The sequence below is a fragment of the Dermacentor albipictus genome, chromosome 4 (assembly GCF_038994185.2).
Source record: "Dermacentor albipictus isolate Rhodes 1998 colony chromosome 4, USDA_Dalb.pri_finalv2, whole genome shotgun sequence".
Lineage (NCBI taxonomy): Eukaryota > Metazoa > Arthropoda > Arachnida > Ixodida > Ixodidae > Dermacentor > Dermacentor albipictus.
Genome location: NC_091824.1, coordinates 142,844,093 through 142,865,490, shown reverse-complemented (window position 1 = coordinate 142,865,490; position 21,398 = coordinate 142,844,093). Strand labels below are relative to the sequence as shown.

The 21,398-nt window shown below is 43.3% G+C and overlaps 1 protein-coding gene across 1 annotated transcript; it reads right to left on the bottom strand.

Annotated features, from left to right (window-relative positions):
• Positions 1-545: 545 nt before the first annotated feature.
• LOC135915441 (cytochrome P450 3A24-like) lies at positions 546-21,188 on the bottom strand. Its single transcript, XM_065448517.1, has 14 exons — positions 20,928-21,188; positions 19,778-19,874; positions 19,322-19,374; positions 16,207-16,303; positions 15,548-15,664; positions 14,175-14,263; positions 12,412-12,557; positions 11,232-11,347; positions 10,496-10,637; positions 8,922-9,082; positions 6,296-6,387; positions 2,563-2,706; positions 1,459-1,621; positions 546-635 (listed from the first exon to the last, which is right to left on the bottom strand). Exons 1-14 carry the CDS (start codon positions 20,990-20,992, stop codon positions 546-548), a joined length of 1,572 nt encoding a protein of 523 aa, XP_065304589.1. The 5' UTR covers positions 20,993-21,188.
• Between the last annotated feature and the right edge of the window lie 210 nt (positions 21,189-21,398).

Sequence of the window (21,398 nt, the reverse complement as noted above, 5' to 3'; positions counted from 1 at the left end):
GTCTATCTTAGAGCGTCAGCGAGAGTTGGCTCGTGATCGTGCTCGTCGTCCTATAGGTCCGACCCCGAGTGGCGCGCCCGAGACGCAAAAACACATCGGCGGCGTCGGAATGAAGAAGCTTGCGAAGTTTGACTTGCATGGTGTAACACTCGGTGTAAATAACAAAAGCTTCACTGTTCGACTCTCTTCACGAACTGGAAGGGGCAGTGACAGACAGACAGACAGACAATGAACATTTATTGAGGTCCTGAGGGACTAGCCGGCGGAGACCCGTTGGTGCCCCCGGCTTGCCGCTGGCTGCTCCCATGTCGGAATCGGGAGGCCAAGCCTCTCCGCTCTTTCACGGGCCCTCTGGACGGCCATGGACTGGAGCTTGAGTTGCGTACTAGAAATGGCCTCGTCCCAGTCCCGTTCGCTCGTGAAGGACGTATCCCGTAACGCAGGACACTGCCAGAGCAGTGATTTTTTTTATTTTCGTCTTTGTGAAATACGAAGCATGTTAACTCACTAATGTCTCATATAGACGATACGCATGTAATACGTCACTAAATGTCGTCGCGACCCCGCTTTCGTATTCCAACAGTGATATCTTCCACGTTCAGAACGGCGTGTCCTTTTCTAATCTTCAGAGGGACCTACACAAAGAAGAAAAAAAAAAACGAAGGAACGTTAGGAGCATATGCAAACACTTAGGCGTGAAAAATTGTCGCAACGATAAGCTGCGTCCTGCGCTGGCCAATGCTACTGTGCGCAAATGAAGCACTCTACGACTTAATTGCAGTTTAAAACTCAGCCGGAAAAGATACATCCGGTGATGGCATGTTCAATTATTCAGGCAGTAAAGAAAAACGTCTGTCATAGTACGCTTAGCGAATCTTATTTTCTGGGTGCCTTCACATCAGTGCATATGGGGCCGAATCCATAAAAGTTTTCGTTCGTAAGTGCTACGCGTGTTTGCCACTGGCTGACCATATTCTCTAATAATATAGCGACATCAAGATTGGTGGGCATATGCCTTCACGAACAGTCCTAAAGCTTGATAATTTCTTCCCGAACACGGGTCGAGTAGTTTCTTAGCGTTCTTTCTTTTCTTTTTCAGGAAAGTTACGCGATATGCAAACTGAATCGTTGAGCTTATTTCTAACTACATTAACCTTTAATTAAAATTAGATGCTCACGTTATTGCGCGCCTTTATTTAATAGCTAAATGCAACACCTACTTCAGTCAAGAAAACGTTCGAACACAAGATATACAGAAAACCATGGCCATTTAGTTGTGCATAGAGAATGAATATACATACGTTTTAAGCACTATAGCGCAGTAATAGAACTGACTAAAAGTACGACAAAAATGCTAGTCTAGATTAAGTGAGGATCACCGATCGTACAACGAGACACTGCTGACAACACAATAGCTTGGGGTGTCCAAGGACTCTAGCAACTTTGACGCCTGGTTACCTGTGTTTTGTCCACGCGCACCAACTCGACGTTGTGCACCGAGTGGAGCAAGCACAGCTTGACCGCCTGAAGCGCGAACCGCATCCCAATGCAGTTTCTTCGACCAGCGCCAAAAGGAAGGTAGGTGTAGGGCCGTATAGAGCCTACGTTGTCTTTGCTGAACCTGCACGGTGCAAGAGAGCAGTATGAGAGCGTTGTGTGTGATGCAGCCGGGGCACCAGTACGAAGCATTTGTGCATGGATTGTAACGTTATCAGATCAGATAGAAGGGTCCACGGGTTGGGCGATCCCCAAAAATGGCGGCTACACGATGCCCATACCACATTTTTCTGTCACTTAGGAATGAACGAAAGGCACCTCAAGTTTGTGATTGGGTTGCTAAGTGAGCTCATACACGCTCCGGAAAGTGCCAGCGATCAGCAGTCAAAATTTTATATTCGCTCTTAAAGGCGGTTGCTAAGAAAAACTCGCAGAGAATTCCGAACAACAAGCGAGTGCTGGCTTGCCAACAAAAAAAAAGAAAGCGCTTGCTGATGGAAATCGCTGGAGCGGGTAACACGTTTGTACTCGGCTCCTTGCGGTGTGCCTGTGCAGAAGCTGCAATCAAGATCGTATGCTTGCGATAAACGTCTGCACGCTTGCCACGATGTGCACCCGTGAGCAAATTCATACGCGCAAATTAAAACTGACGCATCTTCCGGAAAGCTCGCAATTGCAAGTTGTTACTGAAGTCCCCAAATTTAAGTGGAGGGGAAATCGGTGTTATCGCGGAATCCCTGGTTCGTACACTTCTGCTCAAGGTAGTAGGTGAAATTCTACAGAAAAACGGTGGTTATGGTTCACAAAGTGCATGGTTATGGTTTATACAGCGTTAGTGTTGCATTATAGATTGCGCCTGCTGTCCTTCGTCCTTCATCCATTGGCGCTGTTTTCGCCTGCTGCAATTAGGAAACCTGCGGTTACCGTAGCGCTTACCGCGCCACCTGTCGACAAATTAGACATTTCAGCGTAGAAAGTCAAATTGCACTATAACAGCACTCATTAACAACGTGGCACCAAAATTTGGGCAGATGAAATAAGGTATATGGTACGCGCTGTCATCACCTCTCTGGTTTGAAAGCATCCGGTTCAGGGAAGAATTCTGGGTCATGATGCATAGCGTAAATAGGAATGCCGACAACGCAGTCCTTGGGTATCTTGATTCCGGTTTCTCCAAGCACGTAGTCTTCACACGCAGCTCGTTCGATCCTGGTGAAAGTCGGCAACAAAGAACCAAAAAAATAGCATTCAGAACCGCAGTTCTTGTTTCTGTAAAAGTTTTGCCCAGTAAAGGCTAGCAAGATTGAGAGAACAAGGATAAGAATATACAGGAAAGTTAAACAGTGGGAATGTATTTGGCTACCTACCTTACCTGAGGATAAAAGGAATTAAATAATTTAATGAAGAAAACTTAGAGTGACAGAAAAAGAAAGACCTATTGTGATGTAACGTAAGCGTACATGTGAAGGGGCGCGCGGTGTAATCACTATCGTGTGCTTAAACTTGCAAGCGCCGTGGAGAAAGCTTTTCATTGCTCACAAGACCGACGAAAGTTGGCCAATGAGAAAGCCAGCATTGATGAAGTGTTGATGAAATTATCATCCGACAAGAGAGAACAAAACCAGAGAGAGTATATTCGGAGGAAAATTGTACCTACTGCGAAATACCGAGCACGCAAGCGTCTGTGCTCTTATAAGCGTAGAGCCCCCAGCTATAACTAATTATTTTTCCATATCAAGCACCTGCTGTAAGCATATTTCTCAGAGGCATTAAAAGTTGTCTCATTGGGATAGTAAATGATCATTCGAGAGAGTATACTAGATGATTAGAATAACTGTACATAAGGCATTGACACCGTATGAAGCCGAAACTTGAAAAAGCTTGGTATGCTGAATGCCTTAAAGGAGACTTTGTTCCGTCCTCACTGTAAGTGCAAAGAAACAGTTTCAAATTTACTTCGGTGAAGAAAACATGTTCTGGCAACTTAAGTAGAATAAAGAAAAAACAGCTCAGAAGGAAAATCGCGACGCTAACCAGAAAGGTTAAGGGTTTTGCTTAAGTAATAAGTTCACAAACAGTGAAGACAGACTATAAATACAAACAAAGCGCAAATGCATAGTAGATATACCCAAGGGATACAGAGTTTAAGTAATCTATCGTAGAAATACAATCAAGAGTTCATATTGAAGATAAAACGCACGAAAGGGAAGCAAATGTCCAAATGTAATAGCTTGAATGCTCTGTTACTTGCTCTGGCATAAAAGTCCTACACCATACTTTCGACTAGCCATTAACGCACTCGATACTCGATAAGTAAGGGAGCATGAAATATCTGTAACGAAAAAAAAAACTGCGCACACACGAAAATGGAGAAAGAGGCAGTGCCGGCAGTCCGTTTTTGTGTCAAAGATGCAAACGTAAGCTCTAACCTCCACATGAAATACTGCAGGAGTTGACGAAGAAACTGGCTATATTGAAGGTCTAGCTGGACGAGTTGTCAACAATTGAGGCAACATACAGACAAAGAAAACGGGGAGCGAAGACACCTGCTGTCATAGCAATGCTCAGGAAGAGAATAGTATGAAAGATCTTTGAATTGAGAAACGGCTCAAATCTTCGTCGATAGAGACGTGACAGTGGAAACCAAAAAAGCGATATTGCTTGATCAGAAAGAGGAAAATTTGTGAGAGGAAATGCAGAGATGCCAGCCTGAGACCATCTAGCCTGCTATACTATGCTCAGAGCAAAAAGGAAGCTTGTACTAAAGGCCAGTGAGTATCGTTATCTCATCCAAACTAGAAACGATAAGCTTACTATTTTAGAAAATATCAGGTGTCTTTGGAGCTAGGTGTGCAGTGGACCTTTAAAGCGTTGGTTTCGATTTGCCGATATGTGAATATCTCCCTTCGTTTACTGAATGGTAAATTAAATTAGAAGTATTCATGCTGCCAGACTGAATTTACAGCCATGCGAAATTCCAAGATGATATGCATCCAGACTTAGCTTTATTAAGAATAAATAATTTACAGGCTTCTGAAGGTTTTCTCTTACGTAATTCTGTGGCACACGCGCAATTCAACTGCTGCTGATAACGACTGGAATGAGAGATACCTGGGTGTCATTACAAACTAAACCCCGAAACGTGTCTCTAGTCCGCAGTGTTCATGTGGCCACCCAGACGAAGATGTGCATCACCTTCTTCTCGAATGCACGAAATACGATACAGAAAGAACGGTACTGCAAGCTAATTTGTATATATTAGACAGAAGACCATTCACTCTTAAAAAGATACTTGGCCCATGGCCAACTGCGGGCCTTCAAAAAAGAGCACTTCTTGCTCTGAAAAAGTTTGTAGAGGACACCAACATTTTGGGAAAATATTAGGTATATGATGATTCGAATACGCTAAATGAGTTACATAAATGTTGTTAGTAATTCATAAGTGGTTTACGTGGTGATCGCAACTTTTACGTAATATGTATACTTCTGTTCTGTACTTGCAGTGTATTACATGTGTGTTTTGGCTGTTCAAAACATTTAACTTTATATATGTGTACGTGGACTGAACTAATGCACAAAACTTTGCCACTCATGTACTGTTGGACTGTATATTTTTTATTCATCCAGTGTTCTACTGAGTGTTATATTTTGTGTCGCTATTCTCCCTATTTACGCAAATTTGTTTCGCTTGCCAAGTGACAAGGAGTAGCCGGTGCCAACATAAAGGCGCCAACCTCTGCTAACATTCACTTCAATAAAAAAAAAGAACTACTTAATTAGTGCACTATATTGTGCAACAATCCGCCCAAGTCTTTCTCGGAGGGAAAAAGAATTTAGATTAATTGAATCACGCAGAAAACAGTAGGATTCTTATCGACGATATACATGACGACGCTTTGGCAAAGAAGAGAGTGAACGCAATAAAATGTTCGAAATGACCGCCAAATGAACATAAAATTTTTGAAATGCATGTTACTGACAGATGTGTAAGCGCGCCACCAATAGCTGTCTTACAAATATATATAATTTTTGAACGCATGCAATGCAAGTTCGCAAAAAAAAGAACGTAAACGACTTCACGTCAACATCACGTTAACAACAACGTCAACAACATATTGACGAAAAAAAGTGGGCTCTGTAGTTTTAATCTGCCTCTTTTTTTGGGCGTGTTTGTGTGTGTCTGGTTTGCTCTTCTGTTATTCTTTCTTTCTTTCTTTTTTATTGTACAGACAAGGCGCAGACCGTTACGGAAATAAAACAGTTGTGACTTCGCACTTCGCCTTGTCTGTCTTGTCGCTCGAAACGTTTATTATTGTTTTATTATTAGGCCTTTAAGCAGCGCGTCTAGCCACAATCTCTCGTGGTAGCTGAAAAGTGCTCCCTCTTTAAACACTCGGCTCGCAGGAAGTGCGGCGCCATTCTATCCGGCCATGACGACATGCACGACAATCGTCCACTGCTAAAGAGGCTCCTTCAGATGTGAGAAAAAGTGCGCGATGCAGTGCCGAGTGTTGCAGGATTTAATTCCCAAACAATATTACTATCTGCGCCCGGGCTTGACCTATCCTGTTTGCCAAACTTGCCGCGACCGTACGAAATGCCGTCACTATTACCAATCCAATGAAAAAGAAATCAGGAAACCTGCTCGAAGTTACTTCTCGTGAAGCTTGTTGTTTCGCGGGGAATAAAAAATACCGTTGTGCGCAGAAAGGAGGGACAAGGAACGCGGTAGACAGCTGACCGCTGGACTATAACATTATGCAACTCCTTCAAATTGTTGTTACTCGAAGCATCGTACCTCGTACCGGGTGGGTACAGCCGCAGCGTTTCCGAAACAATGCAGTGAAGGTACTCTAGCTTAGAGACGACGTCAAGACTGGGCTCCGGTCCCTGCGGTGAGAAATTCGCATAGCGTATTAGGAAACGTGTCGGCACTATACTACTGAGTGGCTACTATATTTCGTCACACTCAACAAACCTGACATCGAATGGGCCATTGTTATTGCGCTTGAGAGCCAGCTACGGCTGTTGCGAAAGCGTTAAACGTCTTGAGCGTTTGCGTAGCGCACTGCTTGCCGAATCAGCCCACTCGCCCCATTGATAATCAGCGTAGAAGCAGCGAAGAAGACAGTGCGCACACAGCTCTGATTTCACACAAATTCATTATCATCATCAGTACCATCATCATCGTCGTCGTCGTCGTCGTACGTTTGAGAACATATATGCAATGATAAGTGAGAAAAAAGTTAGGGAGGCAGGGAATTTAATGATGCTCAGCCCGGTTGGCTACCTTGCGCATGGAAAGATGCAAAAGAAAGGGAAATTATTGCTTTGTATTGTCTTCGTATACACATTTTATGCTCTGTTAAAATCTGTATTCATGAAATTATTATTCCTTTCTTTTATGTGTGCGCGCGCGTGTGTGAGAGCTTGCATTGTTATTCCTGTGCAACAATTGGTTTGCCGAGTGCGCCAGCACCAAGACCCTCGAGATTGTCCCTGGGCACTTCAATAAACAATTGATTGATTGATTGATTGATTGATTGATTGATTGATTGATTGATTGATTGATTGATTGATTGATTGATTGATTGATTGATTGATTGATTGATTGATTGATTGATTGATTGATTGATTGATTGATTGATTGATTGATTGATTGTAATAGCAAAGTGCTTTGATCGGCCAGTTGCGCGGCAGTTTTGCCTGCATTTGCGGCTTCTTTCACGCTCGGAAAAACAATTTTATGTAGCACGTACTGAGCAGCAGAAAGCTGTATCGGGAGTTTTTCATGCCACTCTGCAAGTTTATCATTGACACTTGTCATCTAATTATAATATTTGAGAAGTTGAATACTCAATTATGACTAATTATCTAATTAGACGGAATGAAAAAAATAATTTGAGTATCTCCAAGCAGCGGCAAACAAAATTACCTAAATTCTGTCCATCTACGGGGCATTCGCATATTTTAAAACTCTGGCTAAAGTTAGCAGGGACACCCTGTATATCCTGAGGAATGCTCACCTACGGACGAGAAACAGTGGTGGTCTAGTGACAAAGAAAACTTCGCTTAAAAAAATAAACTGATAAGTAATCTTGTCATGTCACTCCCACCACTGACTCCCAAAAACCGTAACTCTAAATGAGATTAATAACTTTGGAGAGTCATGTGCTAGCATAACGTCATTGACATTGTCCAGTAAAGAGTTATACGGAATCTCAAAGGAGAGGAGAAGGAAAGAAAGGCGTCAATGGCGGGAGCGACATGACGTGATTACATGTACATGATTACATGATACATATGAGTCTGCTATATTGCAATAAAGAAATTGTTGGAAGTCAGCTCTGTGTGTGTGTTCTCTTCTGTGCTTGCCCTGTCTGTTGCGCTGTTCGAAAATCGAGAAATTCAGGCTACGCAGAACAAAGCGAGTACGTAGAGACCGAGGCGAGCAAAACGTGACAGGTTAGGCGTATGTTACGCAGCGAACTTGGTGAGTTTTTCAACATCAATGCACAAAGGAAACAAATACAGTGTGTCAAGTTTCGTTTTTTTTGCGTGTGTGTGTGTGTGTGTGTGTGTGTGTGTGTGTGTGTGTGTGTGTGTGTGTGTGTGTGTGTGTGTGAGAGAGAGAGAGAGAGAGAGAGAGAGAGAGGTCTCGGCATATCGCGAACAAGCGGAGTCGAAACGGTCCACTGTACGAGAGGCACAGACTACAGAGAACAAAGCGATCATGTAGAGGACGGGGCGAGCAAATGGCGTGATAGATTCACTGTACCCTATGTATAGAGCTTGTTGAGTTTTGCAACACCGATGAACAAAAAGGTCACATACATATTGTGGCAAGCAGCACAAAGAACCTCAGCATTTCTGTTTTTTTTTTCGCATGCATGCGCAAGTCTTTCGTTGTTACCTGTTTTAGCGAGTGACTCAGTTTGTTCCGTAAAAAGATAGGGAGGGACTCTTGCGTAGCACTTCTTTGAGTCCAAACAAAAACGGCAATGTGAAAAGTAATCTGATCGATTCGTGTTTGTGGACAGTCTTTCTCTTCCAGACACTATATATACCTCGTTATTTTAGCGACATTCTATACTTTGCCCCTTTAATTCTATTTTCACTTGAACACACGTCGATAGCAACCAAATACCTGCTATATAGGAAGACCGTATCGATGCATGCTAGACTTTCAGAGCTAAAAGGGACAAAAATAATAATAATGAGCGGAACACGGTGAAACACACGTATTCCAGAATCTCGCTTAATAGCTCGTTTCATTACCCAAATGTGTTCCATATATCATACCCTAGCGTAATTGTTCATCCGGAATCGTTACTATAAGGATGAGTTGAGTGGACGCCTTTTACGCGACCGTCGAGCTTGGGCACATATAAGCAAAATTTCTACTAAGACACACGTTTCCTTACGTGGTTCGCAAAGCATTCGTCCACTTCTTTCCGTAGCTTTTCCTGCGCGTCAGGGTGCACGGCCAGCAAGTAAGCTGCGAAGGCCACCGTCGACGAAGTAGTGTCCTGACCGGCCAGGAAGAAGAGCACGCACTGCGCCAGCGCTTCGTCTTCCGTCATTCCTGTGGGAGCCGTCGTCAATTTCAATTAGTGCAGGGCAAAACGCTACAATTTCTTTACTGGCGGGCGAATGTTAACAATCAAGATAAGAAAGAATGATAAGCTTCTACTGAATTATATTTCTGTCCCCAAATGTCGACAAGTCATAAGTATTGAGTGTATTATATGTTGTGGTGGGATGCTTTTAAGACAGGGACAGAGTATAAGGCACACAGATAAACAAACGGGTACGCTGTGTGCCTTACTCGCTCCCTAGTCTGTGTGCTTAATTTGTCCCTGCCTTAAATGCGCACCCCGCCGCAGTATGCAATTCCAACTAGCCCAAAAAGCAGAACTCTTAAAATACATTTTATTGTTATTGCATAAACGTAGATAATGCGTTTCTAGTGCACGTTACTTTTCTCCACTTTTTTTTCGAGTAACAAGAACGCGAAGTGCTATACTATATTTGTACGGACTAGTTGGGGCTCGCATGAATCGCCACCACAGTTCTTGTGCATTTGAACACCACTTCGCTTGCTTTCACGATGAACAAAAAGGATTGGCTGCATGTATTGGCGTGTTCACGTATTCGTGTGCGTTCAACTGCTATAAATGCTAACGGGATCGACTTCAACCGAATTTCGTAGCGGGCACCACAATCGTGTTCTAAATGGATCTGAAATAATGTCCACTCTCGTGCAATACATGCACCAAGCATGCCATAGCAGCCAAGGCTCTCCGCGTCGAGTCATTTTTTAACAATGGGTGCTAAGTCAAGAGAATTTGGCAAAGCTTTTTTTTAGCGCTCGTGGCTATACCACGTGTCGGTCGGGCATCACGATACATAGGAAAAAAATCAAATGGAAGTAAGAGTACAAGAAATTTCAGCAAGGTGTCATCGAATTGTAATGAAAAAAGAAAGCTGGCGTGGTACGGAATGAAGAGGGGGGAAATGCTTTGGTGAATTGCTCTGTCTTTTCGTAGATCACTCCATATGGCTGAAGTGCTGCGCTTCGCACTGGCATCTAAAAGACAAGCGGCAAGCGATTAGCAACGCTTTCCCATAGATGGCATCGCAAGGAGAAGGGTCGCGTCTTTTCTCCAGCTGCACGAAGACGACGTCGGTTAAAGAGAATAGAATACTTCATAACACTTCGTAAAAAGGACACGACTTTTCTTCTGCTATCACTGTATATATTGGCTAGTAGGATTTAATGTCCCATTTTATTCCTTTCTATACATTTTTTCTACCTGCGCCCAAAGTTCAGCACACGAGCGTGTGTTTCATTCCGCCCACATCGGTATGCAGGCGAAACATCGAACCGAACCTGCGACATCGTGCCCAGTAGCGCAAAGCCTTAGACAATGAGCTTCCACGCTTGTGTGCATGTATATCATGATGATCAGTAAGGATAAATGGTCACCCCACGAACCTTTGGCACCGAACGTCACAGTGGACATATATTCCGAGCCGATGTCGAAAAGCGTGCTCTCCGTCTCCGACGAGCCCTCGGTGGAAGGTTGGAGGCAACCTTTCTGCGCCTCCAGCATCAGCTGAAGGAAGTCTTCGTGGAACTGCGGCGCAAAAACAACTCGGAACTGTACATTTCTATTGCGCTGTTGACGATATCCGTTAAAATTCTTCAAGCACATGAAACAACTCAGTTCAGTCACCATTAAAAAGAGTGCCCTTTGCCTAGATCATCATACATCTTCATGAGAATAAAAGTTATCGATTCATTCATTTTTTCATTCATTCATTCATTCATTCATTCATTCATTCATTCATTCATTCATTCATTCATTCATTCATTCATTCATTCATTCATTCATTCATTCATTGAAATGTAGAAGCAGCAATGGCAGTTCAAGTTTTCGAAACAAGATTGGTTGATCTATTCAGGTGAAATTTAAAATATTGGCAGCCATTGCATCACCGGCATCTCCTGGAAGAATGGTGTGTTCTCTGATAAGATAGAGATATATAACTTAATTGTTGCTCAGCAAATTGTCGCAGTGATCAGAGGATGACCACATAGGAGGTGCTCTGAAAACGTTCTGGCAAGCAAGCACTTTCCACAAAAGTGCTTAAACAGTCGATAATAATAAAAATACGTTTAACTTAAGAAATAATAATAATTAAAAAAGGAAACGAAAGCAAAACTATACCTGACTGTGCGCTTGCCTGTTTCGAATAATTCCTTGGCATACTTTTTTGAAGTAGCCAAAAGGATCGTCGTTCCGTAGCTTGATGTTCAGCGCTCTCAACACACCCGGAAACAGCACTGTAAAAGCGTTTTTTTTTTTGTCATTGTGAATCCAAACCACTGGCCTTTCGTTTTTGACGGCGGCACTGCCATCGAAAATTTATTCGACCTGATTAAAAAATGTTTGCGCATCGCTCATATTTTTTTCTTATTTAGTTATTGAAAAACTGGCGTGCAAACGTGCATATTCACATGCTCGAGTTGATAACTTCGAGCAATATTTCACAAGCATTTAAGTTGGAGCTCACAAACCAGCCAGTCTAGAAGTGTGAGCAGTAATGGTAAGAACAAAATGCGTTTTGAATACGACCGTCACAAAACGAGGCTGACGTGGTGGACATTAACAGTAATATATACCTAAAAGTCATGAGACCACACTTGAATATTCTTGTTCACTTAAAACTGCGAATGCAGCATTTTAGTATACAATATGACGATATTTAGAAAAAGAGATGAAACAGGAGCGCCAAATTTGTTTAAGCTTCGGCAATAACATGTGCGTCTGAATAACTTGGGCTGCCTTTCGCTGTAGATTTCGTGGGTTGTATTTCTCGATGACTAACGGTTTGGCTTTAGGCGTCAGGTGCTATAACACTAGTGGCGCTGTGTTGACAGGAGTTTTACGTGTGTCTTGTTCTACAGCACTACATAGGAACGTGCACAGGCGGCCTGTATCGCTGTGACCACCTGCGAGTCTTCGAATGCACACGCTTTGTCCGGGTGTGGCGAGTTTTCATACATGCTTCTGTTGTTAGTAGCACCTGTCGCGACTGTTTTGCTTCTTGACAGTTCTATCCATAGTGCTTTAGGCAATCACTCTCTTTCAACAAGTAGACCAAAATAATTTATTTATTAAATTGTTAATCACTTCATTTCAAAAAACTCCGTAGCGAAGCAGGATAGGGCAGTGCCTGCTTGGTTCCACAAGTTTCGGAGAACTACAGGTAGAATAACGAGAAACGCATAAAGTAAATGTAGAAAGTGCGTTAAGTGAAACAAATGCCTCAACGAGTGAAAAAACACGCTACATGTTAACTACACCATTGGTTCAGGTACTGCTGTAAACGTAAGAAAGAACGCACACTCAAAGACCAACTTGGGAGTGATTTTCACCGAGAACGCCTTTCGAGCCTCGGTCACAAAATCGTTAGTGGTGTCCGTGTGCGAATCCAGCTTCGTCCCAAATGCGCATGTGGCAATCACATCCAAAGCGTAGTGGCCATAGAACCTGCAAGTTAATAAGGTAAGCCACCTTAGCATCTTTAGCGTTTCTGGTTTACGTTACCGCGTCTCGGCTGGGTGCCAGCATAGCACGTGCGAGCTAAAACAGGTTCATGCACGGCGCAGATTAGTCTACTTGCATACTTTATGTGACAATGAAGGAAACGCTACTGGGGCGGAACTTCTGCGCTTGTGTTACTGTGCCAACTTGTCTGGCAAAGTTTGACAGCGTTTTCGGTTTCTTGGAGCAGACAGCGTATCTTCTACTCGCGACGGTTTTGCATTTGTCAAAACCCGGAATAGAAAAGCTAGAAAAATAGTCATGTTTAACACTGAGTATAATTTATTCTATGTCTTAAATGAACATTCGCGCTTTAGTAAATAAGATGCTTATGTTTTGTGTCTCCTACCTTAACTAACGCGAATGACACTTTACAGAACTACATTCAAGACTGCCCTTACTTGCGCGTGCTTGGCTGTGTGTATTTCTCTTCGTTACCACGGAAAGCTGTCCGCGAGCATGGAACATACAAAGCTGACAGGCGACCGTGGTGGTAGCCATTAAATTATACAGTTACACCATGCTAAAGACTCATAAACGACAAGAACTTCACATGGCCAGATGTCTAAAAGTTCACTTAACACTCAACGCTTGGCCGTAAATAGTAATGCCAAAATTACACATGACATTCAATGGCTTAAGAGCATGCGCTACATCGCGCAAAATAAATATTTCTATCTTATAAAGTGTCAAACATGTTGATTACTTCCAAATAGGAGAAAATAGGCCCAACTGAAAAAGAAAAAGCAGCTTTTTACCTGCCACTCACATGCAAACACAACGTGGCACGCTTTTGTAAGAGAGAAAATCTGACGTAGTTTTTCACGGAGACATTGATCCAGGTACAGTACGAAGTGAAGACTGGGTGCAACATGGCTCACTTCCTTAATAAATGCTGATATCGCTTTTTATCCCACAGTCCACCACACACAACATACTAAACCCACTCGCAAGCAAGAGTGGCCGGTGTTTTCCAGGGTGAAGTTCATTACACACATCATGAGAGTTTTTGTAAGTGGAAGCCAATTTGTTGCTTTTTATGACCAGGTTCCCCAAACGCACAACATATTATGTCCTCGTAAGCTAAAGCAGATGTCACTGCTTTCAGCGACGAAGTTCGCTACTCACACATAACATGACCAGCTGTAAGTAAAAGCCACTTTTGCTGTTTTGTACCACAAGCTCACCACCATACACACATGGTTCTTTATCGAAACTAAGAGCTGATGTCTTTGCATTTTTTCGGCGAAGTTCACTAAGCACAGCACGGTTTCATTTCTATATGAAAAACCCATGTTTTTTCTCTTGAAGCCCATGGCGCACTCCTACAACAAGAATAGCACGTTCGCCGTGAACGTCATTGTGCGAGGTTGCAGGTGCCATCTGACGTAGCGTACACGTGGACGAGGTCTATAAACTACACCACACAAGAAACATGGCAGAATACGGCATTTCGGTTTGCGTGGTTTGTATTCTAGTACATTTACTGCGGTGCTGACTTATCCTTCCGTCGAAGATTGTCCTTTTAATCAACTCATTGGAACAATTTGAGCTTGTACTCACTGCTTAACATCGACGTCCTCAGCCTTTTCCGCAGCATTCTTCAGGTGCCGACACGTCACTTTAGCGCATTCTTGAATCAAAGAGTTCATCTGCATGAAATTTTGCGGTAATGGTTTACGATAGTAATATTCACAAGGATACACTCAGATTTCTTACGTGTCTAAAAGAGACATTTGGTTTCAGTGTTTGACGTGTCATTCTCGTTAGCAAAATGTTATATACCTAATCAGTGTCTTAATACTGGGAAATCTGTTTTGTACGTAAGCATCTTTCGTCGCTGCCCATTAAATTCCATACCTTCTTTTACATGCAACCTGCTTCATGCTCACATCCTGAAGGGGCCCTGTGCTACAGTCTTTGAATATTGTAAGTACGCCTTCAGAGCCACCAGATCGTGGTGAACATGTTGCTTTATCGCCAACTATATCCGTATTACCAACTTACACGCAGCAGAAAACTTGCCTTGATATAGCCGACTCTAAAAGGCCAACCTTCCCACCTTCGTCACTTAAAAATAAAGACTATATTTCCTCCTCAAAATAAGGCAACCGCTACCGAAAGTTACTTTAAAGGAAAACCAGACTTTCAAGCCGATGCTTTTGGTGGCAGCGCGTCCTCGTCGTCGTCCATCCTTGGCCCCATCTTGGCTCCCATCTTTCGCAAATGTGGCAACAACCACAAACCGACCAGCCCTAAATACGTTATTAATGCACGTAGCAATATAGCTCTGAGGATCAGGCAATCTAGAGGAGACTTTTAGTCGCAACGACCGTCCGATGCCTGCCGGCAGACAGCAGGGAGCGATGTTTAGCGACCAAAACAAAAAGCTGAATCGAACAGCTGAGCCAGTGTATGACCCATCATGGGTATACGCTCCAACGAGCAAGGAAACGCGAGTATTTCACGCCAGCTTTCAGCGTATGTGGATAAACTGGAATGAGAGTGTAAAGCAGAATGTATTCTTCTTGCTTTTTCCAATATTCCATGAAAAAACAGCTAAAATAGTCTTAGAGGAAGGGATTCCTGAAGCTATACCATCACATGAGCAATGCATCTTGAAAAAATTGTTGCGGGGCCTGTTTAACCAAACCCCATACTTGAAACAAAGGGCTAGGCCGTGACCACTGTCTCAACGTCGTGGTCGTGTGTCGATTTGTTCGGGGTTAAAAGTAGCAGAGTCGTTTCTTAGCATTTCTGGTGCTCTAATATAAATGGCAGCTGAGTTAGTCTTTTGGTATATACCGTGGGGCGAACAGCAGACGCTGGTACTTTTCTGACAGTCAGCAACGCTAAATATAGACGAGGACAAATAAACGTACTCAAATATGAACTTCCTTCAACTCGCCGAAGTTTCCCCATACTATTGCTGGTACCTTTCTTAACTTGCCAGTCGAAAATGCCGGGCTTGCCGCCGGACGTATTCTCCTCCAACGCTCCACGGGTGCGAAGACCATCATGTCGTTGAGCATGGCATTGTCGAACTGTCGTTGCTGTGAATATGTACAAAAAAAAAAGATGATTTTGCCTTTCCAGAATTGATGGTGTTCACACTGAATAACACGCAGCAACGTTCCCATCTGCTCAGTGTATACAATGTCCTTTGGTTGTTTTCTGTCGTTATTGTTTGTGCGTATGGACATTACTCGCACTCGGTTTTGCTGCTTGCATATTTTTTTTCCTTTCATACTTGATACTTTTAATGGACATTGTTCGCATTTAGTTATCCTGCCTTAATTTCGTTTTTCTTTCGTAACATTTTGTAAATTCGCTTTTTCTGTTTCTCTGAAAACTATATTGTTCTTTTCATTATGCCCCCTACCCTCTTATTTAATACTCTCAAGTGAGGGCCATTTGCATAAAATAAATAAATAAATAAATAAATAAATAAATAAATAAATATTAAGTCTCAATCATGGTCATACCATCCTAATTTTAATTGTTTCGACGTCACCGCTCCAGTACTATCTGTCTGCCTCCATGATGTATACTCATACTTTTCCCCATACTTATGCCTCAAGATTGCTATTCTTACCCTTCTATTCGGAAACAGATGGAAGTCCTTAACGAGAACCTGCTTCACAAGCTCTGGGTCCGACACCATTAGCGTAGGCTTGCCTCCTTCGTAGATTCTGCGATGTAGAGCAAAGTGCCCACTCATTTCTGTTCTTTGATGGTCAAAACAGTGCAATGGGATGTATGTGTGTGATTCGGTTGAATAAGCCTATCGCCTTGCTTGTTATAGATGCTCATATCGAGTGAAGAAACATTGAGTGTTATCGTTGAGGAATAGCCGACCATCTAAAAGTATAAGCACTAAGATTTTCTCCCTTTAACGTAATTTCGATTAGCTAGAGCTCTTTTTTTGAATTGGCATGAATAAATCAGAAGATCTGGGCGTGTTAAGCTCATGCCGGCTACTCTTTGACACAGGGGAAATGTGGGAATATTTCACAAGTCAAAGAACAACAAAAAGACAAAGAAGCGCACCATAAAGTGTAAAATGAATGAATGTGTGATGTTTATTGGCGAAAGGGCCAGGTATGGCCAAAGAACACCATGCCAGTGGTAATGAGTTCGCAGTGCATGGGGCGATAATTTCCGAGAAGTTGATGTGACGGGGCTGTAAAAGGGGCCTAAAATAGTTGCTGTGAATTGCGTAAAATCTGCGTGTAATGAGATTATGGCAATGACTAATGACGTGTACTATGAGCATTAAAATGCATTGCGAAAGAATGATGCAATATACAAAATATTTCAGCTGCTAAAATTGGATAGAGCAGTACTGCCTCACCAGACCCATCGAAACACAAGGGCCTAGAGGCATCGCCATTTGTTGGGCGTGTTGGTAAATTGAAAGCATATTTAGCGCCAGCAAACAAGGACGGAAGGCTAGAGGCATGTGCTATACAAAACGACTACCATAGCTGCATCCTCTGGAAAGAGGATGTGCTGCGAATTTAATGGGCTTATAGCATGTAGGTCAACGTCATTCAAGAAAGCGAGGACTGATTTGGTCTTAAAAAGTGGTTCTTTACCCAGAAACATAGCCGGATGAAGCGGGACACAATAGCGGTATGCAAGAAGAAAATGTTTCCTCCTGTCTCTTTCAGGTTCCCGACACTCCAGGAAGACGTGGAGGACGGTCAGCCTGTCACAACATCTGCCATAGGTTGGAGGCTCGTTACCGATCAAGAGAAGGTTATTAGTGCCAAATATGTGTCCTATTCTGAGTCGAGTGAATAGGACATCTGCTCTTCGCGTTTTCGGAGTTGGGGACCAGAACCCTAATTTCGGCTTAATCACGTGAAGCATATTGCTCGTTTCAGCATTCCACAAGCGTTGCCAGTGGCTTCGCAGTTTGCTTCGTAGGAGAGGTTTCATGTCTGTGGCAGGCACAGCAGCGGAACGAATACCTTGCGATGCTGATTTGGTGATTTCATTGGCAAGCACATTGCCTTCGATTCCTCTGTGGCCAGGAACCCAACATACTACTGCATGTCTACAAGATAAATAAATGTTGGACAAGACTGAGTAAAGTTCAATAAAAACAGGACTTCTATCCATGATAGAGTGTATAAGCGTGACTGAACGACGTCGTAGAAAGAAACAGATACACAGAGACAGCGCTTCTCCGAGAAGCACTGTCTCTGTGTATCTGTTTCTTTCTACATCTTCGTTCAGTCGCGCTTATACACTCTATCATGGATTTTAACCAACAAGCCCGCCAATGTGTTTTAACCGGGATTTGTGTGCTTTTGTAAAGACATTAAAGCTTTCACAAGGGTTAACCATAAAGTGTCAAACAATACGAACACGCAAAACACAGTATGGCACAAGAAAAGAAACATGCTTTCAAAAGGAAAGGGAAATACAACATGTAATGTCATTCAGTCCTGACGAAAGCCTTACGTTTCGTTTATATCATAATACTTTAGTCGACAATATACTGGCCTCCAACAAAACTTTTATCACGTTCTCATTTTTTAACCTTATAGCAACATTATTGAAGAGTTTTTGTCAGCTGTGGTCCCAATAGCTTATTTTTACTCAGTAGCAACCTCCTTATTTGCACATCAGACGATTTCTTAACATAGTGTTTACGGCACTCCAAAAGCTGTACGTCATCCCCTTCATTTCCATGCTCTTAGCGTATGCCTTTAGCACGATCAAGTAGGTGGGGTCCAGCCACAAAAGTTGGATAAGTGTTTAACATTTGTTTAGTTCTCACGAAATATGAAATTCAATAAAGGGTTTGGCGCAAATAAAATCATGAGTTCTAGAATTTACGTCGTACATTCTTATGTTGCTGTCGTAGGTCATGTATTCATTAAAACGCAACTCCCTTGATGTACTTTGGCAACACATTACGGGCTTTCTTCCCCCCCCCCCCTTTTTTTATTTTTCAGGCTGGAAAGAAGTTGCGAGTTGACTAAGTGATGGCTAAGTGAGAACTTTGAATTTTAGCGTGCGTTTTAGTGATTCTTTTAGATCATAAAATTTCGGCCCTGGCACGCGATAATCGTTTATTTGCCTATCCTGCGAAATTCAGAAATAGACGAAACTCGTTTGAGTGTGTTGTGGATTCTCATGAGCCTATATTCTAAACTAACCAATAGACCACTCCGTGTCTATATGTGTTTACGTCTGCACGTTTGCGGCGTCAAATTCCAATGACGTAGGGAAGCGTGGTGTATCATGAAGGAAGCAGGAAGAGTGCTTGTCTCTGAGAACATGGTCGCCGAACATTGCGATCGATACGATATCCTCCCCTTCCCGAGTTGCTGGCTTGATTATGGCGTAAAGTCAGAAGACCTCGTTGTCCGGATTGACCGGGCTTCAGAAGCGGTGACGGACATTACGTAGGAGCGTAGCTCAGAGCAGCGCGTTTTCCCCTGTGAAACCTCTCCCTCTGTTTTCTTCAGCCATTTACAGAAGACGCTGCCAACATGTGCCATGCGCTCTCGTGACCAGCATTTCGTTTTCCTTTCTGGAGGCGCGGGAAACGCGAACCGTTTGCTTGCTCATGTTTTTACACGTGGTATACATGCTTAATGTGAAAGAATGAGCACTGACCGATTGCACCAGAATACTTGTAATAAATGAGCGTTCGTCGACAGGTTGAAAGGAACGTACAAGACGAAACTTACCCAAAGACCCGGCCCATCTTCTGGCACCTTTCTTGATCGCCGAGACATACTGGCTGGAATGAAGATGCCCTATTTAGTCGAATTTGTGTGTGCCCGAACTGGGAAGGTCAAACACATCTTTAATGTTCTTCAGAATGTAAGACGGGCACAGAAACTGGCTCAAATCAGTCTTGCAAGGACGTCCGTGCAACTTAACAGCGGCGCAAGTCTCATATTTATTGTTTAATTTGTATTTCGGAAAATTCGAACCTTTTCTGCACTTTCCGCTAAGGTATCACCAACGCAATTTGACTGTAATAGAAGTCGCGGGTAATCCACTTTCTTGTATAGAATGGAGATGAACTCAGTGTTAGACCTTCTGGACGTTTGCTATATTCAGTACCTTCGTTTACGTCTTTCTTTTCTTTGTAACATAAAAAGCAAATTAAGATGAGTGAAACATGCCAAAAAGTCTACCTTCGTGACCAGTCTTAGGATGGGACCAAAGACAACGGACAATTTCTCGTGAACAACGCCTTGATCCTTCCAGAAGTTCTTGTTTCTCGCGGCATATCTGAAAATACGTATGCGCTTAATAGGTCTCTGAGCTAGCACAGCAATTATCATGCGCGAAAATGATGCCAGGCTCGAAAATGCCGTAAGAGTAAGTGGAAAACTTTTGTATAAGCGGTGTAAGCTTGCGCGAGCTCATTAGACATGGCTTGACATGAAACACCACCAAACAGACATGGATGTGATATAGCGGCACGGCAGCAGTGACTGCAAACACAGTTTAGTCTCCCTAATAGGTCGTTTTATGTGTGCGGCATAAATAACAAAGATACACACAAGAATTACAACGACAGGACATTGACTATGTGTGTCACGTGCCTAATGAAAAGCGATTTCCTTGTCACTAAACTATACACAACACCCACGCCGTCTTGTTTGAAGACGATAATTCTCAGCGCTTCGGTTGTCTTTCTCGTAGGCTAGCTAGAGTAAGGTCTCTAAAACAGCTGCTATTTAGCTCGCCAAGCGACAGCCCGGACTAAGTCTGTTCTCACCGTATACACTCCATGCGGCGCTCGTTTACTATACAAGGCGAGCCTTATTTCCTCGCAAGTTTCATCACACCGTACCTAAATGGACTTGGGCATATTGCAACTACGCTCAATTGTCACTGCGTACACTTGTATTGTACGGGCCAGTATGGTCGCATTATGCTCGGTCGCAGTTTGGTGTGCGCGAAAAGCTTGTTCGCCAATCGGATAATCAGGACGACCCGCCGCGGTGAATCGGTGGCGCTCGATCTGCTGCCGAGCACGAAGTCGCGGGTTCGATTGCCGACCGCATTCCGATGTGGGCGGAATGCAACCGCGATTGTGTACCACAGACTTCGCGTTAATATGGAACACCTAGGGAGTTTCCGCACTTCAACGTCCGCGAGATGCGACGGCCGCAGTAAAGAATAAAACCAGTGACCTCTTGCTGAGCAGCAAAACGTCATTGCCGCTATAGCTACCTCGACCAGTGAATCGAGATCACGCAGAAAAATATAAGGAAGATGGATATAGCAATAGCCCACCAGCGTATAAAGCGACGAGATAGGTTTTGGCTCGCTTACCTATATAGCAGGAAACACGCTGCAGCCACTAGTATGACGCAGTCAACTAGACTCGAAAGAAACATCACGATTGAAAGTTCTCGCAAAGAACAGTCTTCTTTGTTCGCACGGATGATCACATGCAGCGCGGCAAGATGCGATTCCCAGGCAAAGACGACTACAAGTGCAGGACGGTCTTGGAGGTGCGCTTACATGTCTTCAAGTTCAAGCGAACACTATCGATTCGGTCATGGGAAATCCCATACGGCACGCCCGAGACAACACCGGCAAATAAATATGTTGTTGCGCACGGGATATAAATAAGCCACGAGAGGTGACACGTGCCCGATAGGGGCGGCTATCGCTTTCGTCCTCGTCTTTGGCTGATACCAGATATTGGCAACACCACCAACACATAGGTTGCACAACTCCCGGAACCTTTCATCCATGGCGGCTTACTAGTATGCATTCAAGGGCTCGTGGTCTGCGACG

Excerpts from the sequence above, each read along its gene's own strand:
- LOC135915441 (XM_065448517.1), bottom strand. The coding sequence starts at position 20,992 with ATGTTTCTTTCGAGTCTAGTTGACTGCGTCATACTAGTGGCTGCAGCG. Across the intron at positions 11,348-12,411 it reads TCCCAAGTTGGTCTTTGAGT|TGCTGTTTCCGGGTGTGTTG; the intron begins GTGCGTTCTTTC and ends ACGCTTTTACAG. Across the intron at positions 2,707-6,295 it reads CTGTACCCACCCGGTACGAG|GATCGAACGAGCTGCGTGTG; the intron begins GTACGATGCTTC and ends GACTTTCACCAG.